The 26,492-nt window shown below is 53.8% G+C and overlaps 1 protein-coding gene across 42 annotated transcripts in view; it reads left to right on the top strand.

Moving 5' to 3' along the window:
• Positions 1 to 26,492, top strand: part of CELF4 (CUGBP Elav-like family member 4) — a 271,384-nt gene that overhangs the window by 68,953 nt on the left and 175,939 nt on the right. For 30 of the 42 annotated variants that reach the window (XR_013996318.1, XR_013996319.1, XR_013996320.1 and 27 more), the window contains exon 2: positions 7,131 to 7,213. Coding sequence is in view for 23 of the 42 variants with exons in the window: in XM_081097166.1 (XP_080953292.1) it covers positions 7,131 to 7,213 (83 nt within the window). In the remaining 19 variants the exon portion in view is untranslated. Of the gene's footprint in view, positions 1 to 6,774; positions 7,017 to 7,130; positions 7,214 to 26,492 lie in introns of those variants that run through there. The other 12 variants (XR_013996325.1, XR_013996326.1, XM_081097179.1 and 9 more) reach the window with 5 other exon arrangements.

The following is a 26,492-nucleotide window of genomic DNA, read 5'->3' as shown; positions in this document are numbered from 1 at the left end:
CTTCCCTCAGGCCCCGACTCCCACACACCAGCTTCCTCCCACTCCCTAGGGCCGGAAAAGTGACTGGCCTGAAGGATCTGATGTTTTATTAAAGTCCAGATCTCTGCAATCTCGAGCCACCTTCCTCTGGCTAATTCTGTAATTCAATTAGTAGGAAGCCAAGGCCTGGCTGGGGCGGGAGGAGGGAGCGTATGGGGAGCCTTCCCCTCCGCGATGATTACACCCCAGGCTTCAGCCCTGTTCAGAGTTGGGCAGGAAATTGTACTTCCTTCGCTTCAGGATGACAAGGGCCTTTTATACCGGCACACGGGGCTTTGTAAATTACTGCCGTCTCCGCGCAATTAATTCTGCTGCTGCGCTGTGTTCTTCCCCCCGTGGGAGAGGGTGCCCGCCCACCTTCCCAGGAATCAGCAGCGCCCCTTGCCCCAGCCTCCGTAGGCTGCCCTGCTGGAGAAGGGTGCCTGCCACCGCCTACACCCTAGCCTGGCAACAAGCACTGTCACCCAAGCCTGGCCACACCCTCCTCCCCCTTCCCTCCCTTCTCTGCACCCAGGGCTTCCTGCTCTCTCTCCAGCGCCCCAGTTGGTGGGTCTCCTTCCCCAGCCCCACTGCTCTCTTGGTCTCCCTGCTCTCAGACACCTGAGCGGGATGATCGGCCCTCCCTCCATTCTGAAGGCACTGTCTCTGCTCTCAGGGAATTGACAGTCTGTTCAGAGACCCAAGACATGAAACTGATAAAAAGAAGGGACAAGTAAATAAGAACGGTGAGTCGGAAGAGGTTAAATGGCAGCATAAGGGAGAGTGAGTGCAGGCCAGTGTCAGTGCATACAGAACTGAGAGCGGCAGAGGGAAGGCAGGCCCCCGTGGGCCACATGGGTGGGCGTGGGAGTCCGCCTCGAGCAGGGAGCCCTGGTGACCAGCTGCCGATGGCAGCACTGTCTCTTAAAGTCTGACATCCCTCAGCCCTCAATCCCACCCCTGCCAATTTTCAAAGTCCATTCCTGCCCCGCCAGGCTGTTCTATTCTGTTCAAGCCCTTGGTTCAGGAGGGTTGAGATAAAACATGCTGACTCTGAATCAGGCAGGGGGACGGAAGAGGAGGGAGTCCGGTCACACCTCACCCGGACATTCCCGGGTAGTTTCCGGGGTGTCTCCCCTCAGATGCTGCCAGCGGTGTCACACAGCTGGTCGGCCGAGAAGAATAGGAGGGAAGGCAGCGATGGGGAGGCTCTGGGTGCCATCATGGATTCCATCCCCCCAACATCAACTTCTGGAACTTCAGGCCACGGGACCAACATGAGTGCTGCCTGTAGCTTGCTAGGCAGAGAGAGCTGCTTAAAGTCCCAGAGCTAAAGGAAGCTGTGAGGCAAGGGGATCGCAGGACCTACCATGATCATGAAGAATTTGCCAGGAAGCTGATACCCAGTGATCGTTGTCTGTTCAAAATGGACTATGAGTCCTACCTCCTGTCTGGCTGCCCCATTTTCACCCGCCCACTTTTTATTCCATCCTCCTCTTTCAGCAAAGACTTTTTAAATCTTTAGTTATGCAAGTGATACATGAATATATTCTACATCCAAAGGTGTCCATCAAAACAAAAAAAAGAGTTAAACTCATGGGAGACACCCCCAGCCCCACACGCCCTGTCCTCAGCTTGGCGTGACCCTTCCGGACTCGCTGTGGGGCAGACGCAGAGCGGAGTGCACACAGACCTCCTGGAAGGAGCCTCCACTGTATGCACATGTCGTATGTGGCTTTACAGGCTGCTTTCTCCTCTGACAATGCTGCTTCCCGCGCTGGCACATGGAGGGCCGTTTCATCTTTCAGATTACTCGACCATCCGTGCGCTGAGGGAGCTTCAGGTGGTTTTCAATTGTCACTCTTCCAAACAGCCATGTGGACCCTTGCTCTCTCCTCTGTGGGCACGAGTCTGCGTATGCTTGCAGGTTCAGGCCTTGGAAGGCAACTGCGGGGCCTGAAGGAGGGAGAGATTTCTGTGCCGCTAGCCCCGTCCCCAGAAAGGGTGCTTCCTTCTCAGACCTCGCTCCTGGTTCAGAGCCTGGCGCTGGCCTTCTCTTCCCCACGGTTGTGTGTGGAGGTGCAGCCGCTCCCGGAGAGAGTCCGTCTCCCAGCTAGACTGTGAGTTCCCAAGGGGCCTCACCGGGTGTGTCTCTGGGGACACCTCAGCGCGTCCACAGGGGAGTGAGCCTGACAGATGTCATGATTGCTGACCTGTGGCCCCTATCCCACCCTCACAGCTCCAAGCCCCTCCTCAGCTGCTGTGAGGGGAAGTCAAAACTAGTTTTTCTGTTCCTAGCTGGATTTGCTCAGTGGATAGAGCATCAGCCCTCAGACAGAAGGGTCCCAGGTTTGATGTTGATTAAGAGCATGTACCTCACTTGCAGGCTCCACCCCCGGCCCCAGGTCAGGGTGCATGGAGGAGGTAACCAATCGATGTGTCTCTCTCACATTGATGTTGCTCTCTCTGTCTCTCTCCCTTCCATTCTCTCTAAAAATCAACGGGAGAATATCCTTGGGTAAGGATTAACACAAAAATAATAACTAACAAACAAAGAAAAACACCAGTTTTTCTGTGTAGGGTTCTGTGTGTACTACCTGGCACCCTCTCTCTCCTGGCCACCCTGAGCCTCCACCTCGGCCTTCACCCAGGCCTGCCATGTTCTGAAACACCCAGTAATGGCAAACTCTCCTCACGAAGCCACCCCTCCCCACCAGCTGCATCCCCCAGGCTCTGTCTTCAGCAAGGGAGCAGACGTGGCACCTCGAGTCGCTGGTTAGTCACTGCTTATCCGAATCTGCCTTTTTATTTATTTTTTTATTTATTCTTTATTGATTAAAGTATTATATATGTCTCCTTTTCCCCCCATTGACCTCTCCCTGACCACTCCCACCCCCCAGCACATACCCTTACCCCCCTACTCTCTGAGTTCATCGGTTATGCTTATATGCATGCATACAAGTCCTTTGGTTGATCTCTTACCTCCCCACTCTACCCGCCGCCCGCCTAACCTCTGAGGTTTGACGGTCTGTTCAATGCTTCTCTCTGTCTCTGGATCTATTTTTGTTCATCAGTTTATGTTGTTCATTATATTTCACAAATGAGTGAGATCATGTGATATTTATCTTTCTCTGACTGGCTTATTTCGCTTAGCATCATGCTCTCCAGTTCCATCCATGCTGTTGCAAATGGTAATAGTTCCTTCTTTTTTACAACAGCATAGTATCCCTTTGTGTAGATGTACCACCGTTTTTTAATCCACTCATCTGCTGATGGGCACTTAGGCTGTTTCCAAATCTTAGCTATTGTAAATTGTGCTGCTATGAACATAGGGGTGCATATATCCTTTCTGATTGGTATTTCTGGTTTCTTGGGATATATTCCTAGAAGTGGTATCACTGGGTCAAATGGGAGTTCCATTTTTAATTTTTTGAGGAAAGTCCATACTGTCTTCCACAATGGCTGCACCAGTCTGCATTCCCACCAGCAGTGCATGAGGGTTCCTTTTTCCCCACATCCTCACCAGCCCTTGTCATTTGCTGATGATAGTCATTCCAAATCTGCCTTTTAAAAGAGCTCTAGTGAGACAACTCATCTCCCGGGTAGACTGTCAGAAGCAACATCTGACTGGCTGCAGAGATGGACAGAGAAGGCCAGGGTGGGTTGCCCCGGCGGCCTCTGTGTTAGGCTGATCTCTCGAGCAGAAGGGACGCTGCCTCGGACCTCCCTCTTCACGAGAGTAAATATGTGTTTACACCTCACTCTGTAATTACAGAGATCGGCAGAGGTTGTTAATATTCATGGGCTAGTACGTCTGCCCACAAGCTATGAGGGGGATGACTATCCCCATTTATAGGCCAGGAAACTGGGGTTCAAAGAGAGGAATCAGTGAGTGGCCCGGTTGGTGAGAGTCCACCTGGCACAGCTTCCTTCTGGAACTGCGCATCCGCCTGACCAGGGGACCACCACCTTGAGGAGGGATCAGGGAGTGGCAGGACCTGCACTGCAGGCACCGGGAGAATGGGCTGAGGAAGCCTTGGGGAAAGGAGCCCTCCTGGCCGGGGCCACCTGTCAACTCTCACAGGCGACCTCTGTCCCCTGCCACGAGGGAGGTCCAGTGTGCCTCCGTGTCCTCAGAGCCTTGGTCAGCTCCCAGCAGCCTCAGAGCACCACTTCTGTGTCCCCCCGTCCCATTCCCCGTGATCGGTCCCCTTCAAAGTAGCCGAGCTGTTCGGGATTCAATGCTTTCGACAAATATGCACCGAGTTCCTGCCCCTGTTCTAGGCACTGAGAACGAAACAGGAATAGAACCCCATCGAGCGAGGGGAGACTGCTAATCAAGGAGCAGATATACACTATTACCATGTCACTAATGGGGCACTAAAGAGAAGAGTAACCACGACGAGGGATCACAGAGTGAGCATGTGTGGGGGCGGGTTACCATGTTCAATGAGGCAGCCAGGAGAGGCCTCTCTGGGGAGCAGAAGCCTGAGGGGACTGAAGGAGCAAGGCATGCAGATGGTGGGGTGGGGGTCATTCTGGGAGAGGGCACAACCAGTGCAAAGGTCCTGGGACGGAGTGTGCCTGGCAGGGCTGATAAATAGGAAAGAGGCCAGGAGGTGAGCAAATGGGAAAATGGAAGGAGGTGAGGTCAGGGAGTAGAAATGTCAGGGGAGGTTGCCCGGGGTCTGGGGGTCCCTTAAAGATTCTGGTACAAAATGCAGCTGTGAGTTCTGTCCAAAAAAAACTGGGGCAGAAATTCCTGGAAACTAGACAAGACAAAAGCAACAGATTATTTTCTTTTTATCTAGAATTCCTTCCTTGTTATCCTAGGCCATGGAAACAATATGGTCACTTTCTCCCCCTCCTCCTCCCTCCTTCTCTTCTTTCTCTTCCTCCTTCTCCTCCCTCCTCCTCCCTCTCCAGACCTGCCCCTGACCTTGTCCTGAGTTGGCTTGCCTGCACACAGCTAGACAGTGGCGGCCTCCTCCTTGCAGGCAGGTGCAGGCGGAGGACAAGGCCAGAGAGGGACAGGAGAAAAGAGACTCCAGAGAGGCAGGCAGCAGCACGAGGGACGACGTCACGGGGGCCTCTGACCGCTATTCATTTCAGTCCCCTTTGTGTCTCCATCAATAATCGTCTGCCATGACCAGGAGGGAGAAACAGGGAGGCTGAGGGGGAGGGTGGCCTGGGGTCTGGATGGGGAGGGATGAGGCAGAGTGGGAGGGGCTCCTTGGCACTGAGCTCCTCCCAGCCTGGGGCAGGAGTTGGAGGAAGGGCAGAGAGCCCATGGGGACCCTGAGAGTCCTGTCTTCCAGCTTTCTTGCCCTGCTTCCTTCCTTCCATTTCTCTGCCCCCTCACACATATATTCCCTTCCAAAATCTTCTCTGAAGCCAGGAAAGGAAGGGAGCCAGGACTAGTTTCTACATTGGAAGAGGAGGAAAGGGGTTTCACTGGTTGGTGGAGGGTTCAGGGACTGGAGAGGACATTGGGAGCACTCTGCATCTCGGAAAATAAGAGGCCAGAGCAAGCCTGATGACAAGGGCTGGCATTGGCACCAGATTGGCACCACCAGCCTACAGGCCTCATGAAAAGAGGGGGCCACCAGGCCTGGCACAGAATCTGACTCACAATGGGACTCAGGAGACAGTTGATGATAAATGGCCATAAGAATGACCAAATGGTCAGCTGTGGACAGTTAAGGAAGGAAGTTGGCTTGAGATGGACTAAACCAATCAAGGAGGGCTGCCTGGAGGAAGTGGGCCTTGATCAGATTCTTGAAAGATGGATGGGATTGGGAGAGGTCTAAATGAGGGGAGAGGCATACCAAGCGAGGTGTCTGTGAGAGCAAAGGAAAAAGGGGGGGGGGGCGGGGGGAGATAATGAGAGAGTGAAACAAGGGAGGAAAAGAAAACAGTGAAACAAGGAAAGTGGCCAGCCTGCAGGGTGCCTTCTCTGGGGCCATGTGTGGCGTTGGAAAGTGTCAGGCCACTTTTCCCCAGGTCAAGCCTGCTGTTGGCCAAAATTGGCTTTTTTTACTTTCCCTGTGGTTCTGAGCCTGGCAGGCCTCCCAAGTCACACTCGGCCTGGTCTGGGGGCAGAGAAAGAGGCCCCAGGCACTGGGCACTTTGAGGGAACTTTCAGAAAGACTCTCCCATCAGCAAGCATTCTCTTTGCCTTGTCACTGTGCCTGAAAGGCCTGCATTAAAAAGTCACCCCTTGAGTCAGGAACAGGACTCTTAAAATCCGGATTTCCTGGTGAGGCACTGTCAGACTCCCTCAAGGGGAAAACGAGGCTGAACCTTGGAGTCCAATGGGCCAACCTCTCTGTTCACAGAGGAGAACAAGGCAGGCTGGGAGCTGTGATTTGCAGGGGTCACCCAGGGAATTAGAGGCAGAGCCAGGGGCAGCCTTAGGCCCAGCCTTGCCCATGGGTGGACTGAATACGCCCAAGACTGGGACGGGTGTGAAGCTATCACTGCACAGTGGGCTAGGGCAGGGGGCACGTGGGCAGCCCCGTTCACTTTATTAGGACAGCCTGGCCTGGGTCCTCCTTGCTGGTGGAGCCTGTATTTGGAAGGCCAAGGGGGTCCCCCCCATCATCCTCGATGAAGCAGCCAGCAGCACTCCTGCGGGAGGCCACCACAGGACTTCATGGTCCAGTGTGGCCTGGGGTGCTGCGGCGAGGGGTGAAAGCTGCCCTTGGGAGGTACTGGGGCTGGAGCTGAAACAGACAGAACAGCGCCCAGAGGAGCGGATGAAGGGAGGGAGGCAGAGAGGTCTGAAGGGAGCGGGCAGAGGCCCCCCGAGGTACCAGGGAATGGGGACAGGAAGAGACTACGGGGAGAGGGGGCGTGGAGGGGGAAGAGCAGGGTGGGGAGATTTTGCCGAGGGAGGGAAACAGAACAGTAACCACGCGAGGGACGAGAGGCAGGCAGGCAGCACACGGAGAGGCAGGAGGGCTCGAGTGGAGCGCACAGGAGAGAAAGCGAGCGAGGTGGGGAGAAGGACCCAGCGCAGGGAGGGGCTGAGACGGAGGGCGGCGGGCGGGCGGGCGCGGCGCGGCGGCCCGGGCGCCCACTGACCCTCTCGCCGCTTGCTTCCCTCGCAGGCTGCGCCTTCCTCACCTACTGCGAGCGTGAGTCAGCGCTGAAGGCCCAGAGCGCGCTGCACGAGCAGAAGACCCTGCCCGGGGTAAGTGGCGTCCGCGAGCGCGAGGGACGGGCGCGCCGACAGGGGGCGACTTCGGGAGGCCGGGCTGCGCGGCGGCGGCCGGCGGGGGGATCGCGGTCCCGGTGGGCGCCTCCGCTCCATCCCGAGCTCGCGCCGCCCCTCGCCCCCTAGTGCAGCTAGGCGACCTGGCCAGGTGGCCCCCGCACCCCGTCGTCCAGGCCCCTCGGAATCCCGGGAAGGGGCGCCCTTTACCGCCACCACGAATCTCGGGCGGGGCTCCTCCCCTGCTGAGCGGGTCTCCCCCCACCCCCCCCCCTCCCGTGCCGGCAGCCCGAGGCAGGCACGCCCGCCGGTGTCTGGCCCCCCGGAGCCCGGAGTGGCCTCCAGCCGGTCCCACGGGGTCTGGTGACAGTGCCGCCTGAGCACCAGCCAATCTACGTCGGATGCGGGCTGTACTCAGGGTGGGGTTCGGGGTGAGAGGGAAAGGGGCGCCCCCCCCATCCAGGCTTGGCGCCGGAGTGAGATCACCGTGTTTACTGAAGGAGCCAGCCCTGGTCTTTGATAAACTATCGCGCCTCAGCCCTGGTTTATTCCTCCTGTGCGGGGGTGGGGCGGGGGGAGAGAATTATTTATGTCCCCCCTAACTGGGTGTGATATCAGCCGTGGCTATTATCGAGGCTAGTTCATCACCATAAAATAAGCGTTTCTCAGGTCAGGGGTCTGCGTGGTGTCTCCTGTGGGTTCAGAGAGACTGGGGGGAGGGGGATTCGGGAGCTGAGATATACAGCTCACGGAGTATGTAAAGATACATGGAAAGATGCGAGTGTTTGTGGGCATGATTTGATCAAATATACCGGGTTCAAGCTGTATTATACAATGGGCACTGCGGGGAAGCACGTGTGTTCTATACGTGTGCTCACTAATGTTTACATATGCATGTTTACAATCCTACCCAGCCAGCAGTATGTAAACACACGTTGCCATTCCTGCCCCACAGCAGGAAAGGTTAACCAGGGAGACGGAGAGAAAAGCAACCCCTGTGGGGGCAGCCTTTCCTTTGTATCAGAGCTCCTGCTTTACCCAGTTAGGGGTGGGGAGGGCCTTCCTTCCGTTAAGACAGCCTTTGGATTGTATTTTTGTACTTGTGATTGCAAAGCTCGGGACTGAATCATCTTAATAACATACCCCCGGATGCAAATGTATGGAAATCGTGCCCCACACGGGTTTTTATGTGGAGCCCAGCTCTGGCACGGTGGCCGTTCCCCGGTTGGTTTTTAGTGGCGCGGCTACATGCACATATATTATAGTAATTACTTTCTGGGTGCCCTCTGTAAGATGGCAGAAATAAGCGCCACATCGCCCCATGTTATGTGTGAGGCACACAGCCACGGGGTAAGATAATCAAAGGCTTCTGAGAAAGGTTTGTGCTGATTAATAAACTGTTTATGGTACTTTGTGTTGGGGGGGGGGGAGATTGTGACATATTTTAGAGCCACCCAAATGGAACAGAAAATACCACATTGTTATGGGCGGCCCTTCATCAGCTTGAGAGAGATTGCTGGGGAGTTCCGTGATGGCTAAAAGCCTGGTAGATGGGGAAACAGAAAGAGGAAGTGGGAGGGGGAGGTTTAGGATTTTTGAAGAGGGAGAGGCCCAGGTCGGGGAATTTCAGTAGCAAATGTGGATTGTTCTGGATCTAGCATTAACTTGTAGTTGTTTATTTTACATATAAGAGAATAGCTAAATGATGGAGTGTATTAGTTCTTTAATAATTTATAGAAATACTTTGATGTTGCAGTAATTACATTAAAGGTCACATATCAAAGGTAATTTGGTTGAGCAGCTGTGATGGTTTCTCAGAAGCAATCAATACCACTGTCCGTGGTGCTGATTTCACTAAGGGGCCTGCCAGATTAAAGAAGGCTTATTACCAGGCAGAAAGGCCCAGGGGAAATCAGGAGCACATTGGAGCGACGCGCCGGCCCCCCTTCCACCGATAATTAACACTGTTCCCCATAATCTGTGCTAATCCTTCATACTGGGAGATCCAGTGGCATTTTTCTGAAATCACAAAGACGATTTGGGCAAGTTTTGAAGAAAGGACAGAAAGAAAATGTGAATGTATTTGGGGAGGTGGGAGGGCTGAGGAGAGAGTCCAACAGCAGAGCTAAAACAGAGCCTAGAGTCCCCTTGAGGTGCCTGGAATGCTGTCCTTTCTTCAAAGGCCTCACAGGGAGACTCATAGCCTCAAAGACATCATCACAATTCTCAGTGCTGGCACAGCCCACAGGGGGAGAGGCCGGGAGGAAAGACAGGATTGCAGCTCGAACTTCCCAGGGCACATAGTCCCTGTACAAACTCACTTGGAGGCAAATGAAAATAAAATGACCAAAAAAAATTATGCTTTAAGGTGGAGCCATTTGGATTCCAGAAAGCAGAGCTGGTGTTATTATTGTTGGTTGGTTCTCTCCTTTGAAATCAGAGAATGTGTGCCACTAGCAAATGCAGGGATAGGACCAAGCAAAATACCCTCACCCAAAGAAATAATGGGTGTCCCTGTCAGCTAGGGCAGGGGCAGAAAGAGACCTCTTCTGGTCTGTGGTGACCACAGTAGGTGCCCCAGTGAGCTCACTCTATGTCTGACTGAAGAGAAAGAAATGGAAAAAAAAAAAGAACCAGGAAAACTGGTAACCTCAGCAATTTAGGCACTTTTCCAGACTTCAAAATCCATTAAAGTCAATCCATTAAAACCAGCCCTCCACCGTCTCACTGAGAAGACAAGGAGGGGAGAAGATAGTGCAGGCAGCCCATTCTGTTTCTTTCCCAGCAAGTTACAGAGCTAGCATCCTGCTGGCAGCAGGGAAAACAACCCCATTGTTGTCATGCACAGACACACAACCACAACCAAAACAATAACAAAGACAGAACTAGAGGCACCCCTCACATGTGTTCTTATTTGGGGATGGAGAGGAGCTGACGTCTCTCTTGGGATCAGTGGGAGCTCAGAAACCAGACCACAGTGCCTGTTGTTACAATTCAGAAGTCAGCATACCTGACGTCATTATTCAGAACCAGCCTAACCAAAGGATGGCTGATGGAGCCATCTCTGGACCAGTGTCACAAATGGATCCTCACTTTTTGAGTTGCCATGACTTCAGGACAATGAAATTACTAAACCACAGGCCCTCATCAGGCTCCTTTTGCTCAGTGTTTTCTGTCAGCATCTAGGCTGATTCCACTCTCCGTCTTTCTCTCTCCCTCACACTCTCGATCTCACTTTTCTGGCCCCCTGCCTCTCTCCAGCCCACCCTCTTCTATTCCCAATGTTTGTTCCACTATTTATGGGGCACAGTCAACATGGGGCAGTTTCTCAATCCATCAACAAGTATTTTCTCAGTGTGTGCTTGTGCTAAGCGCTGTGCTTGGAGACCTGGCAGACACAGAGATTAGAAAAATGTATCCCCACCCCTCTTAGAGATATCCAAGTTGCAGACAGAAGCTACACACGTAAGCGTGCCCACATGCGCGCACGCGCGCGCGCGCACACACACACACACACACACACACACAGAGAGAGAGAGAGAGAGAGAGAGAGAGAGAGAGAGAGAGAGAGAGAGAAATGTCATCAGTGATACCAGATAGCACGTTGCTATAATATAGGTAGTTTGGACAATTGCTCAATAATAATAATACATATTTATTAAGCACTTACTATCTGACAGGCATGATGCAAGCATGTTACCTCCATTATCTCATTTTATCATGATTATCCCTGTACATGAGGACACCCAGGGATAGAGAGGTTCAACAATATGCCCAAGGTCACACAATTAGTAAGTTGCCAAGCCAGACTCAATCCTAGATCCACTAGGAAAGCCCAGGATACCCACTTCTCTTTTCTAGGGCCACAGTTGCTTTAGAGAGGACACAGATGACTATCGGGTGCAGCAGTTCCCCAAAGGTTTTGTTCCGGATGTTGGCAAGGTAGGCATAGAGAGCTGGGAGGACGACGGGTATGTCAGGGGGGAGCACTGTTCTGAGAACCAGCCTAGGCACAAGGAACACATGGCAGGTCAGAAGCTGTGAGCTGGGCAGATGTCCGCTGAGAGCTCCCTGGGGCTGAGCATGCACAGGGAGCCTTTTGGAAGAATTCTGTTCCTTAAAATAGGTCCCTACTGCTTAGTCCCAGCTCCCCCTGCCTCTGGGACTTTGCAGGGAATTTCTTCCAGGAAGAGCTCATCTGTTTCCAAAGTTAGGAGTGTAGGGCCTCACGGGAGAAACTCTGATGAGAGAAAAGCAGGGGACATGGCCAGCAGTGGCCGGCACTCTGCTCCTCTGGCAGCAAAGGGCTCCTCACCAGGGCTGCTGGGGGAAGAGCTGGGTCCAGTTAGCAGGAGGCCCGGAAGCAGAGCCAGGAGGGAGCTGGCAGAGGAGAAGAGAGGAGAGGGAGCCGGCAGGGGGAGAGAGTGGGGAGAGTGGGAGCTGGATCTGCTTGGTAAACATTAAAGTTCCAATTCACTAGCTAAAGATTGGCTTCTGTGCCCTCACTCTGGCCACCTGAGAATACAAAGCAAACCTGCACGCTCCTCTGGGCCATCCCACCCCCACCCTCACCCCTGGCTCAGCCCAGTAGACATGCAGCATCGCTGCCATCACACCTCCTGACTCATGTCGCTCCAACTCGGGGCGGGTCATTTCCATGGAAATTCAATGTGACCTTCTTTGAGTTTGCCAGGAAAGATGTGAAAATGGGAAAATTATATATTTTTTTAATTTCAGTTGAATTTCTGGCATCATTGTGTCAGGATGGTCTCCTGTCTTTCGCCCTCCTCCTCTCACTTTCATTTTCCTGAGCCCCATTTTGTCTTCCTTTCTTCGTCTTTTTTTCTCTTTTTTCTTTATGCCTCTTTTTTCTCCTTTCTTGTCATTTTTTCTTCTGCTTTCCCCCCCTCCTTTCTACCTTTTCTTCTTTTCTCCCTTTCATTTGCCTTTCCTGTCTCCTCTCTTCCTCTTTCCTTCCCACCTTCCCTCTCTCTTCTTCTGCCCACTCCACCTCTAATTGGGTCCCCACAGGGACTCTAGGGGGACCCCCACCAGCTATCCCGGGGCTTCCCTGATGAAGCCCATCTCCTCCCTGACAGCCCTGCCACGGAAGGATCCATCTAATTTTATGTACAACTTGTAAAGATGAATGATAAGTAGAAAGGATGCAGGCAAGAACAAGATGAATAAATTATAAAGGGCAGATGATGACAAGACAGGGGTCCCCAGAGACAGTGATATGATAACAGAAACTAAAGACGAATTTATGATGGATGTAGTTAGCATGTACGGAAGCCGTTAATTCTTCGGGATAGTTTTACAACTTCTAGTGATTGGCACAATCAAAGTGTTTTATTTGAGGGATGTGATGTATTTCCACTCATCTGTCCTATAGGCACAGAGCTAGTTTTTGATTCTGTGTGGTGAGTCTGGGCCCCATCAGCTCCTGCATCTTCTCTCCCAGCTCCTGCCACCTGCTGAGTTTCTGCGTCAGAAGGTGGAGTCCTGCAAACCAGCTTCACCTCCAGCCACCTGGCCCTGCTGCTTTTCTTCTCACTGAGTGTATTAGACTGGGGGCTGCTGTAACCACGTACCAGAAACCAGGCCGGAGGGGGGGCGGGGGGGGTGGAGCTTATATAACAAGAATGTCTTGTCTCACAGTTCTCAGGTTAAAAGTCCAAGATCAAGGTGTTGGAAAGGTTGGCTCCTCCTGAGGGCTGTGAGGGAGAATGTGACTCATGCCTCTCTTCATGTCTGGTAGTCTCGGGGGTTCCTTGGCTCATAAGTGGTGTTTTCATGTCTTCACATCATCTTCCCTGTGTGCGTGTCTGTCTCTGTGACCAAATTTCCCATTTTGGTAAGTTATTTGGGATTGGGGCCCACTCTAATTACCTCATCTTAATTTGATCATCTGCAAAGACCCTACACCAGGGGTTAGGACTTCGACATCTTTTGGAAGGAAACACAATTGGACCGTAACACTGAGAAATGGGCAGCCCTATAGCTCTTCCATGGTGGGGAGAAAACCAGTTTTCAATGTTTGAGTTTCAAGGGTAGGGTGATGGGTAAGAGAAAGAGGTCCCACCACCTTCACATCTCTCCCCTGAGGAAATGCTTCTTTTTTCCTCTCTCAGGGAAATAATTGACACAATCTTTCTTATTCCCCCATATTCCCTAAAGAGAAATATTCATCTGTCCTTTGAGACCAGTGGGCACAGAGGCTCCATTTGGGGCACCCTCAGACCCTGCCTCTCCTCTTCCCTCACCTGCCCACACTGGCCTGGGTGGAAAGGTATCCTTATTTTTCAGGCAAGTGTCTCTCACCTCCCATAGGGACCATGGTGTCTTCTCTGTGGCCCTCCTGGCAGACCCCAGGCCTGGCCATGGCCTGTATTCAGTAAGACCCCCTAACGATTTCTGGAAGAACCAGAGAGTCTCTGTGTTCACAGCCATCATATCTAACTTGGAGGAGATGAGAGGCCCTGAGATCATGGACAGAACTTGGCTGGGGGTCAGGGAACCTGGACGCCAGGTTCAGCTTGTCCCAAACAAGACAGGTGTCCTGGGCAAAACCCTCAGCTTGGAACCTCTCTGGGCTTTCATCTTCTACACTGTGAGAGGAGGTGGTGGCACAGATTGCCCTGGAGTCCCTTCGAGCTCTGACGTTCTTGAAAATTCTAAGAATAATAGACTTGGCATTACTCACATCACTTAAGATGACAGAGAGATGAGGGGAGCGTGGGAGGGTGAGGAAGAGTGTTGCCTGCTCTCCACTTCCTGGCTCCATCTGTAACAAGCGCAATGGAGCACAGGTCACGTATGTCTCTCCCCGATGCAGACCAGCCAGCCTGCCCGCCCCTGCGGATCCGCTCCGGGGCAGGGCTGCAGTGAAGGGCTGGACCCCGTGGCACAGCCACCCCCTGCTCCTCAGCCATAAGCCTTTTTCCCACCCTCTGCTCAAGTCTCTTTCTGAGGAAAGCAGGCAGGCATTTCACGACAGCCTTCAGCATTTGCCCTGGTGTGGTTTGGAACACCGTTGCCATCACCCAGATCGGCAGCAACCATTTTTATGGATCAGCTGCCCCATGTAGAGTTCTTTCATGGGAGGCAGGGTGTCTGGCGTCAGACAAAGATGGGAAAGACAGCCCCTTGCGGGAGGAGCTACAATCAGGTTTGGGAGGCGAGTGTGAAGACAGCCATGATCCAGAAATAGCTTTATGTTCTGCAAAATGGTAGGGATGGGAGTTCCCAGGAGTTCAGATGAGAGAGACTGTGACAAATTCAAGTGTCCTAGAGGAGCCCACAGCACCACAGTGGCCTCCTGCCCCCAGACTCTCACCCCTCTAATGCGTTCTTCATAGGGTGGCCCAGATTATCATAAAGCTCTGACCACTAAATCCCCTGCAGCTTCCTGTCGCCCCTAAGAAGCAGCCGGGTAGCAGACTCCTCTCCTGGCCATAGGCCCTCCCAGACCCACGGAGCCCGCACATCACCTTCCCTCAGGTCCCTCTTTTTCATGCCATTCCCTCTGCCTGGAGGTTTCGAGTCACCCTTGGAGGCCCAAATCCAACATTACTTCCTCTGTAAATACGCTCCGGCCCCCTCTGAAAGCTTTCCAATCCCCCAGGGCACCTGGCGCAGCCCCTTGGTCCCATGTTGCAGGGTTAACTCTATGTTTCACCTTTCAGTGTCCCCAGATTTAGTGCTTCCCTGTGCCTGCTCCTGTGCCTGGAGCTGGTCAGAGCTGGAGGTCAGCGGGGGCATGGCTTCTCTTTCTGCTCATCGACCTCGCTGGCCGCTGGCCTTGTCACCTCCCAGTGGCACTGGAGCAGGTCCATTCTCACGGCTCCTGTCCCATCCACATTCCCTCCAGGCCCCTCTGAAAAGTTGTCAGCTTAGTTCAGGCTGCAGGGTTATGTTTGGAAAGACGAGGTCTCACTCTGCGGTCTTGCTTGTGGGAAGGAAATGCTGTGTGGAAGGTGCTTGGGCAGTTGCCGCTGGCGCAGGTGTGTGTCTGGGTGGTGGGCGGTGACAGAAGTGAAGGGAGCTTTCCTGCACATGAGATCAGCCAGAGGGGTGGACATGGCCCTGTGGGTCCAGGGGAGGCTCCTAAAGGGCCTGCTGGCCTTTCGCCAGAACAGGAGGCTGGGAAGTGAAATGTGTGTGAGCTCCTGGTCCCAGATGGATGTGGGTTAGGCCTGGAAGAGTTTCTTCTGGAGAGTGTGTGCAGGGCAAGCAGAGAGCCTGGGGTCTGTGTTGCCGGCCTGCGTCATTCCTGAATGGGGAGCTGCCATGTCCCATCAAAGATGGGCAACCCTGGGTGAAGATGGCAGAAAGTGGTATGGTTCTTTATTTTTCTGTTCTTTGTGAAAACAGTTGTAAAGAGAAAAGGTCTGGAGTCCGGGAGGATGTGGTTTCTCCGGCCCCAGCTCACTGTGGCTCCCGTGTGTGCTTTGATCAAAGGCCTTTGTTGGCATTCTTGATGAGAGCAGTGTGGGGTGCCCGGCAGGGGGCTCCATTCCTGGTGGCAAGTGAGCCTGGTGTGGCCAACTCTGTGTCCAGCAGAGAAGAGGTCAAATGATACCAACAAGCTGGATGATTTGTCCATGGAGGACACCAACGTGCCTTGAGACAAGCCACCTGACCTTTCTGGGCCTGTTTCTTCACTCGGTGGTGAAAATCTTATATGTGAAGCCCATATGTGCTGTGGTTGCTATAAATAACCCAGGCATTATTATGAGTGACAAAACAATGATGTGAGTGTGGATGGCCTCCGGGTCCTTTGCCACAGTAAAATCTGGTGATTCCTCATTCATACATGAAATAATCACAGCACAATAGACACATAAAATGATCAAGCGTGCAATTTGGACCATATGTCCCATTACATTTCAGAAGAGGGAGATGACCGTGAGCTAGAATGACCAGGGAGGGCTCTGTAGAGGGAAAACAGTCCAGAAGTGTGTAAAGGCGAGGAAACTGGAAAGGTCATAAGTCTGAATTTTCCTCCTGGCGTCGGGGATGCAGTTGGAGGATGAAGCAGGCCTTTCTCACACTGCTGCCCTGCAGAGCCTCCCGCCCCACCCCGTGCAGCCAGCCTGCAGGCCTTAATCAACTCCTGGTAGATGAGTCACTGGTCTCCTGCTCACTCTGGGCGTGGCTTCAGATCCGCAGCCATCCCTAGTTTCCCTCCCGCCTCCCGCTGCCCACACACCACAGTCCTCTCAGAGTTTCAGGACTTAGCTCCAAGCCCAGAAGCCTTCCTCCGGGAAGCTCTCCCAGACTGCTCTAACCCACATTGGTGGCAGGTCTGCTCTGACTCCTGATTCCAGACTCCCGCGTGGGAGGGCAGTTAGCAGAAGCCCGTCTCTCTGGCCACATGCCAGCTGCCATTCACTGAGTGTCCCTGTGGGCCAGACACTTCCCCGCTATTATCTCACCTGCCGGTCAAGGCAGCAGTGCTCTCAGGACACTGCCAGTGCTGTCCTGCGGAAGGGGACATGGGGGTAAAGGGACTTGCTCAAAGCCGCGTGGCCAGGGAGAAGTCTGGCTCCAGGGCCCACGCTCCTTCCACTGGGAACCCACCCTGGGCACACCCGAGCTTCACAAGGTCAGGAATGGTGTCCCTTCCTCAGTGCCTGTCACCCCAAGGCTGAGACCAGGCTACCCCATGGGAGACACTGGTACAATTGCCGGGGGCCATGTGAGGCAGGGCAGTGGCCCAGCAGGTGTTCTGCATCAAAAGCAGAGTCAGATTCCAGCCCCAGCTCTGCCTGGAGCCTTACCGTGTGCCCTTGGGAAGCCACGTCACCTCTCTGAACCCAATTTTCAGTAACTACCCTGTTAGTTAGAAATGCATTTGGCTGCTGTGGCTTCAACAAATAGAGCTTTGCTTTTCTGCATATCTCATGACCCCCACCCCCACCCCCCAACCTCTCCCTTCTCTAAAGACCCCCAGGACCTCACGACCAAACCCTCCACACTACCGGGCAGGTTCCAGCCCCAATTTCAGCCAACACAGCTCCACGGGGTCTGGGGTTGGCATAACCATGTCAGCCTCGGAGTCTCTTCCCTCATGGTTATAAAACGGCTGCCCCAGCTCCAGGCATTACATCCACAATCAAGCAGAATAAGTCAAGCTTTTTACCAGGAATGCAAAAATTTTCTCACAGGCTCCTCCCCAGTAGACTTCTGTGCGTGTCTCATTGGCCAGAGTTGTGTGGCATGGCGACTGTAGCTGTAAGGGAGGCTGGAAAAGGAGACGGTGCCAAAGACGAGACATACCTGCCATGATCAAAACGGTGCTCTGGCCCTAACTGGTTTGGCTCAGTGGATAGAGCATCGACCTGCAGACTGAAGGGTCTTGGGTTCGATTCCAGTCAAGGGCATGTACCTTGGTTGCGGGCACATCCCCAGTGGGGGGGGGGGGGGGGTGTGCAGGACGCAGCTGATCAATGTTTCTCTCTCATCGATGTTTCTAGCTCTCTATCCCTCTCCCTTCCTCTCTGTAAAAAATCAATAAAATATATTTTTAAAAAAACAAAACTGTGCTCTGGTTAGTGAAGGAGAAGAGGGGATAGACAATGGGTAGGAGCCAGTAGATTGTGCCCCACCAGCCTCTTGGAGAGGGGCAGGGGTCACAGAAGAGCAAGCTGGGCAGAGCAGCACCCCCCCAGACACACACACACACACACACACACACACACACACACACAGTGTTTGCCGTCAGCTCAGATCGTGACCTGAAGCTGATATGGAGGAGGCTGAGTCAGAAGGAGTAGTTTCACAAGGTGTTTCTTCAACTGCTCACTCAGCACATTTGTTCAACCACTGGCCAGGCTTCTCCCTCCATGGGATTCATAGTCAGGGAGGAAGATTTCAGCCCCTGGGTACCATATGTTTATCATCTGTATCTTGACTTCTGTACCTCTGTATGTGGCTTACATGGTAAAGAATCAAAGGCATCCATGGTCCTTTTCTCGCTCACGTTTCTGGGACCCACTGCAGTGGTGGGTGCACACCTTCTGAGAAGGGGCCCAGCCAGTTTCCAGGGCCAGCAACATTTATCTGAGGCTGAGGCAAGACACTGCTGGCCTGGGTACGGGTGTGAAGTGAGGTGGGTGTGCTCTGTGTCAAGCCCATCTGAGAAAGGAGAATTGCCCTCGTAATAAGCTGCAGCTTGGCTGGACTGAGGGCGGGAAGGAAGAGGTCAGAGACAGCCCCGGGGCTGGCCCGGGCTCCCCTCTGCTCCCCAGGCCACCTTCCACCCCCTCGTGTCATGGGCTGTCCCCAGAGGTTTCCAGGAGGTGAGCCAAGATAAATGATTTTATCCGTGTGTTACCCATTTCTTCGAATAAAAGGCCCTACAGAACCCATCCCAGCCCTCAGCACCTTCGCCAAACCCAGTTGTCCCGCATTCCCAGCCTGACCCAGGAGAAGGTGCTCATGCCCAACCCCCACAACCTCTCCCTTCTCTAAAGAACCCCAGGACCTCGAGACCAAACCCTCCACACTACCGGGCAGGTTCCAGCCCCAATTTCAGCCAACCCAGCTCCACCCCTTTGAGCTGCGTGGCCTTGGGCAAATCACTTCACTCCTCTGTGACTCGGTTTCCTCATCTTGGCCCTGGGACATCAATAGTGCCTGTACCCAGGGCTGTTTGCACACGGCATGAGGTGTTGCACCCATGGAGGAGGACCCTGTGTCCACATGGGAAATGGGTGACGTCTCTCCCTGCTGCTGCTGTCGCTTCCGCCATTCCGTCTCTCCCCAGAGGAGCGGCTTCCCGCCTGGCCCCTCTGATCCGCCCCAGGCCTGCCTGCCCTGGTCTGCAGGACAATAGACCTCAAGGGGCACGACACCAAGCCCCCCAGCTGCATGGCCAAGCCCGGGGGCTGGCCACATGGGGAGACCGACAAATCTGCTGAATGGAAGCCAAGCGTGGGTTTGGCAGGAACATCCCCGAGGCCGTTGGCCTTCTCCCTGCCAGGCCTGGTGGTGCTAAAAGAGGGTGGTTTGAGATGGCCACGTCATACCCCAGGAGAGGTGGTAGCTAAGTTGGTCCTAATGGTTTGCACGTTCCCCACATGAGGCTCAAATATCTCCGTCTCCACTTCATGTTCGCCGACCCCACTCCTGGGAGCTGGGGGAGGGGAGTCAGGACATCGAAAACTCTAACCCACGAGAGCAGCAGCTGAGTCACGGCCTGGCACCCATGCAACTGAAGACAGTCCAGGGGCCCTTCGTGGCAGGGCGACTCAGGGATCGGAAATGAATATGCATTCGGCCTCTCCCTGCAGCCCCGACAGCTGGTAGCCAACAGCTGGGCCCGCTCAGAGCCTGAGAGGAGGTTTTTAATTCAATTCATAAGTGTTTCCTGAGCCCCCACCAGGATCACGGCCTGTGCAGGGTGCTGGCTGGCAGGTGGAAGCCAGGAGAGGCCAGGACCCTGCCGCCCTCGGGGCTCTCCGTCCTGCAGAGAAGAAAAGATGTACATGCCAAGCAATTAGAGGACAATGGATTGAGACTTTGGACTAAAATCTAGAGGCCTGAGTGGTCTGGGAGCACACGCAGCCCGGCGATGTTTACCGCGTTCCTTCCATGAGTGCTCCACGCTGGGAGCTGGGAGCACTGCTCTCAGAAGGACGGGCAGGGTGTGGGTGGGTGGAGAGGGGATGGAGGCAGCATCCCAGTGAGGTGACACCATTCGATAAGGAAGGGACAGAGCAAGGTTGTGAGGGAGAAAACTGCAGAGGTTGGGGGTCTAAAGGTAGAGGAGATTTCCGACTCCAATGGGAAGACCTTGAACATCCCACTGAGCTATCTGGCCTCTTTGCTTTGGGTGCCTGGGAGCCATTGAAGCGTCCTTCCTGAGTCAGAGAGCGACAGCCTGCATTTGTAAGCAGCATGGTGCAGACGGGGAAGGGCTGTGTAGCCCCAGTGAAAAGCTGGCGTGGGGACATGGGGAGCGTGGGGAGCCTCCCTGAGTCTCCTCTCACTGGGCAGCCTCAGTGGCTGCCAGAGGTTACTCACTATTGGAAGGCCTGCCGGAGGACGGTGCAGGGGGAAATTGGCTGCCTCTGGGTCCGCAGCTAGTGAGAGGAAGTTGGCATCCCCCTCCCCCAGCTACTTGGAGGACTAGGCCCACCCAGAGGAGAATGCAGGCAGGTTCCTAAACCACCTGACTGCGCCTGAGACGTTCCAAGGCATTCAGGTTTGTACCCCATGCAAAGGAAGATAGAGGTTCTCTCTCTCTCTCTCTCTCTCTCTCTCTCTCTCTCTCTCTCTCTCTCCCTCCCTCCCTCCCTCCCTCCCTCCCTCTCCCCCCCCCCCCCACACACACACACGAAGACAGAGTGTGGCCTGGGAATCTATATGTCCCAGCTCCTGGGTGATTTCAGTGATCCTCCCCCTCCAGGACCCCAAACACCCCCACTCTGTCCAGTGATATCAGGAAACCCTGATTCCTTCCTTTGACTAGAGGAGTTTGATCCACAAATGACACTCCCCTCTGCCATTATGTCTCCCTCCTGAGGCCAGAGAACCTCAGAAGTTAGAGTGAGGCGGGGCCTTCCCATCCCCTGCTCTGCACCCCTGGTTTTGCAAGGGAGACACAGAAGCCCAAAGCGGGCACAGCCTGCAAAAGTGGGTAGCAGCTCTGCCAAGATGCCACGTCCCGTCCTTTCTCATTTGCGACACAGCCTTTATCTGAACGAAGCTCCGTGGCTGAGAAATCTAGTTCAGAGAACTGGGGAGGACACCATTTCCATTAGCATCCATATTATGGGGTGTGCTCAGGGCCGTTTTATTATTTTTGAGTAGACAATTCAATGGCGCTTCCAAGTTAATGTCCTGCCAAGCTGCCTTAATGAAGGGATGCGAAGCACGTGTAGTCAGCACAGTGGCGGGGCGGCTGCCGTGGTGAGCCGCTTGCAAACGCCGCTTGCAAACGCCGCCTTCTCTTAGGTCGGCAGCGCATTCCTGCAGACAGGAATGTTGTCTGCACTGTTTATTTGCTGACCAAAACTGTTTGCGCCATGGATTTTGCAAAGCCTGATGTCTCCTAAAGTCCAAATTACCTTTGCTTCTGACTTGGTGGGTTTGAAATTTACAAAGACTTTAACCAACTCCTGAAGTCGTGAGCTTCTCACAGATAGAAGAGACTTGCAGTTGGTCACAGCCCTTCCACCAAGCCTCCCTCGATGGAATTCTCTAACTCAGTGGTTCTCAACCTTCCTAATGCCGCGACCCTTTAATGTAGTTCCTCATGTTGTGGTGACCCCCAATTTCATTGTTACAAATTGAACATGATTAAAGCATAGTGATTAATCACAAAAACAATATGTAATTATGTATGTGTTTTCCGATGGTCTTAGGTGACCCCTGTGAAAGGGTTGTTTGACCCCCAAAGAGGTCGCGACCCACAGATTGAGAACCGCTGCATCCACAGGGTTTCACTGGGATGTGGTGGCTGAGGAGGCTGGATCCCACTGACACCCCTCACTCCTCTCCGACCCCCTGCATTGCTTCATGTGCTTCAGCCTGTACCCTGCCTAGGGTGCCTCAAACACTCCCAACCTCTGTTAGACCCCAGGCAAGAACCCCTGCCATCACCCATCAGTCCATGGAGGCAACCCCCCATCGGCTGCTGCATGAGCCCCCCATGCTCCTGCCTTAGGTTCTGGGAAGACAGTGTGTGCCATCTTCCTCGGTTCTTATTAAGCGATTTATCTGGGGGAACTTAATATTTTCTTTTAGGATAAACTGAGCTAATGCAATGTGCTTGTTTTAATTCATGAGGTTAACTGATCTCATTATCTGTGGCGTTCAGTTAAATCCTTGTGCCTGGGCCGGCTGCAGGTGTGGGCTTTGAATCCTACCAACAGGAAATCTCTTAAAACGGGCTGATCTAACGCAGCAGGTCTGCTGGAATGAGGGATTTTCTAATAATGCATGAATTTATTAATAGCCAAAGATAAATAGAGGATGTATTTACATTAAACACATGCACAAGGAACAATGGTTGGCTGCTTCCCCACCTCCCCAACTCACGTCCCAGTTGGTGCTACTCAGGTGGAGTCCCAAGCAGCCCTGAGGCCCCTGAGTCTATAAGCAGATCCCCTGCAATCTGACATGAGGGGGAGCGGGCCTGGCAGGGGTGGAAGACCTGGAGTTGGTGGACTCCTGAGGAAGGAGCCAGGGATGTCGCCCAGGTCCCTAAAGCTGGTGGTGCTTGTTGGGAGTTGAACAGGTTCCTCCCCTAAGGAAGGAATGTGATGGGTCCATTGCCCCTAAGCTGGGAATATGGTCCCAGAAATCTGTGTTTGAGGCTGAGAGCTACAACTCCCAGAGGGAGTGTGTCCAGGGAGGGTGACAAGGGAAGGAGACGGAGCTAGCAATTGGCTGGTGACATCCAGCCGGAGCGGGACAGCTCTGACAGATGTAGGCTGTAGCCAGGTTAGGGTGGCAGGAGGAAAGCCCTAGGACGCGAGGGGTGGACCCCCACACAATGAGGGGCTCCTGGGTTCCTAGTCCTACCCTCTGCCCTGACTGAGGAGGAGCTGCCCATCCCCCGCTGAGAGGTGCTCCCCAAAACTCTCAGGGGCTGGGCCCAGTGTGTGAGCACTGTCCGGGGCATGTGGAATTCTAACTCCAAAAATGCATGTTGCTCTAAAACCCACTAGCCTTATTGTTTGGAAACACAACTTTGGCATCAGGCCAGGCAGCCGCACCGCATGGGAAATTCGTTTCCCATTACCTGCAGCCCATTCGCCCTGACAGCCCGAGTCACTCAGTGCTGGCCTGTTTTTAACCAGCATCAAGCTCGCCCTCTTCCACGCGAATGATCCTGGATGAAGTCACACTTGCAAAGGCACATGTGGAACCAGCACACACATGCAAAATATACATGTGGATACACAGATGCAGCCATAGGCACACACTTCACATTCAAACGCATTCACATGCACAAACACCAGGGCTCATGGCATATATGTGTACACATACACACACATAGGAATACGTAGACACACGGGCATATATATGTGCATGCATGTACACGTGCACACACATGTGCACACATGCATGCACACTCTTCCTCTGGCTCCTTTAGAATTGAAAGAGAATGTAGCTCTACAGGGACAGCTGAAGATAAACTCTTGATTTCTGATTTCCAAAGCAGTTCGGACAAGGTCCTCTGAAATGCATTAAAATGCTAATCACAGCATCTGTCTGAACCCTGGCAGCTGTGTGACTTGGGGGGAAATCGAAGCAGAATGGATTCAGAAGCCTAGAACTCTTTGCCTCTCCTTGCCTGGCTCTCTCCTTTGTCTCCCACCTCCCTCCCTTGCCTGCCTCCCCCCTCCCCCAGACTCCACCATACACCACCCTCTCTGGATGCTCATCTCCAGCCCGGGCCACAGTTGCTTTGACTCTGCCAGCCTGGTTCTCCCAGAGCACCATGGCTCCCAGCGCTGACAAACAGCGCTGACGCCCTTCTGGCTGTACCCAAAGTTCCCTCCAGGGAGCTACCCCAGGGCTTGGAAGAATGACCTCCCACTGCTCCCAGGGCCCCACGAGGCCTGTAGGCTCCAGACCCCACCCCACTGGGGAAAGCAGAGGAAGTACCTCCATGCTCAAGGATGGGTGCTGAAAGCATGCTCTATTCACCCAAAGAAAGGGTAGAATCCTGGCAAGTCCTGGAGCCACTTTCTGACATCCTCCATGACACCGTCTGTGGACAAGGGAATGGGATCGGGGAGAGTCACACACCCACACCCCTGGGGAACACCCCACACTGATTCTCCACACCCTCAGATGACATCCAAGTCTTTCCCTACCTCAGTAAAGCCTCCTTTATTGGGGATTGTTAGACCATCTTCTCTCCACCACTCCCACCTGACACAGGATCCAGGAACACCCCAGTGCTCCTGCCCCCTTCTGTGCAGCTTCACACCCTGTGCTTTGTTTCATTGCTTCTCCGTGCCTGGCATTCTTGTACATCCCAAGCTCTTTGCCAGTCCAGTTCCTGGTCAACACTCCAAACTCAGCCCAGACATCACCTTCTCCAGGGAGCCTTCCTCAACCTGGCAGCTGGGTAAAATGCCCCTTCTGTATTCCCAGAAATTCCTGTGCCTGCCTCAGTTGCCAGAGTTTAATGGGACCACTCAGCCAGTCCCTTCTGCTGCACACGCACTCTCAGAGGGCACACCCACCCCTGTGGACCTAGCAATGGTGTAAGGGTTGGCTGCTAAGTGTGTGAATGTGTGTGTATGTGTGTGCACCTGAATCCTTGGGCCCAGAGCCACTTGTGGGGCTCCACAGTGGACATTCTGGAAGTATTTTGCCCTTTCTGCTGGGATTTGAACAGGCTCTGGTCAGACCTGTGTGAGTGCAGGCCTCACACCAGGCTCCATGTTCCCACACCCCTCACCCCCACCCCATGAAGATCGAAGCTCTCAGCATACCACAGTTCCATTTTCCTCTTAAGCATCAAACTGTCATTTCACTAAACACCATCTGGAGACTCCTGGCTTCAGCCCCTCATTTCTCCCAAACTCTTATTAATGTGACGGGTGTTTATTCCTTCTTCCTCCTCTTCCACTTCCTCCAGAACCTCTCAGCTCTGTGGCTTGCAGACATTCATCTTATCTTCGGGGAGCTCAGCTCTGCTGGGAGGGCGGCTGGCTCTGAGCAGCTGACAGTGATAAAGAGCAGACAGAGCCAGAGCGAGGTGTGGCGGGCCCTCCCAGAACCTAGTCCCCACCAGACTGCAAAGGGGGTGGCAGAAGGAGAGTTGGGGAAGGAACCTGGTTAAGCAACGTCTGCAGCGGCCTGCAACTCAGCTACGCTGACCTTCCCAGAACCTCAAGTCCTCCATGACTCCTTGAGGCTACCAAACAAAGCCCAGATTCCAACCCCAGTCCTTGACGACCAGGTCTTCCTGCCTTTCCCAGCATCAGCATCTGCCCAGCCCCTGGGTATCACCCCTGCTATCACCAGTGTTTTCATCCTTGCTTTCACTGCTGTGCCCATGTTGTGACTCTCGTCTGAATGAACCATCTCCTCCCCCCGACTTCTTGCTTGTCCTTGAAAAAGGAGCTCAGGCCTTGCTCCTCCAGGAAGGCTAAAGCAAAGTGGACCCGCAGCCGTGACCCCACTATGAGATGAGCCCCACTCGAGGGTGCCTGCTGGCATCTGGGTGCTGGCAGGAGGAGCCCTTTCCCAGTGCCCACATGGAGCCCCTCCCATTCCGGTCCTCCCCCACCTGCTGCTATGGCCCAGGCTGGCACTCAGAGGCCAGCTCGCTTCCCCTGGTAGAGCATTAAGCTAATGCGTGTTGTGTCTCATTAGTGGCGTTCTGTTTGTGCCAGGGCCAGGCAATTTGATGGGTAGTTGATTGGATATTCTGTTTATTTATGGCAGGAAAAGCATTCTTTATTGAGAACTGGGCAGCACATTTCTGTCCCTATGGCACTAAGATCCTCTGGCAATCATGCAATTATAAATTAAGACTAAATAAATAATATATAATCAGCAATAAGGACTTCATGCCTCCGTGTAAAGAGCTCCTCGAGCAGACCCTGGCATCTCCTCGCAGCTGGGCCTGGAGACCCAGCAGAACCCCAAGCTGAGAGGCACCGGCCACCCCACATTCTCGGCCATGGTCACTGACAGGGTGAGCACTGGTGTCCATGTGCCTCAGTCATAACACCTGTGAGTGTCAGCACCCGCATTGATGGGAAACATTTACGTTTCTGCTGCATCGATCCTCACAAAACCTCGGGGAAGCGAGGGGCAGGTTTTATTATCTCCCATTGAGGGTGAGGCCCATGGAGGTTAAGAGACCCTCCCGGACCACAGGGAGGGGCGGGCTGCCTAGAACCCCATTGTCCTGCCCTGTGCCCTTGACCTTTCAGAGGTCGATCAGGATGGAGGTGATCGTCTCCAAGGGCATGGGGTTGGAGTTGCCACCTTTGCAAGGGTAAACTCAGATTTGACTCTCACGTGAGGAAGAAGATTGAACACCCACATTCCACCTCAGAGCTGCCCCTCCACACTCACCATCCATCACGTTGGAGCCCCCAAGCCACCCTTCCATCTCAGGGTACCACTGAGTGCATGGGAGATTGCCACCGACCACCCACTACTGACTGCTGGTTGGGCCTGGGGAGGGGGTCTGCTTGCATCCTGGAGCACTTGGGAGGTGCAGGTGGTTATCTGAGAGGGGACCGGGCCAGGGCCCTGCTCTGGGCAGGTA

This window comes from Myotis nattereri (genome assembly GCF_964212035.1).
Source record: "Myotis nattereri genome assembly, chromosome: 8".
NCBI classification, from domain to species: Eukaryota; Metazoa; Chordata; class Mammalia; order Chiroptera; family Vespertilionidae; genus Myotis; species Myotis nattereri.
Note: the sequence above shows the minus strand (reverse complement) of the source record. Positions and strands in the feature narration are given on the sequence as shown.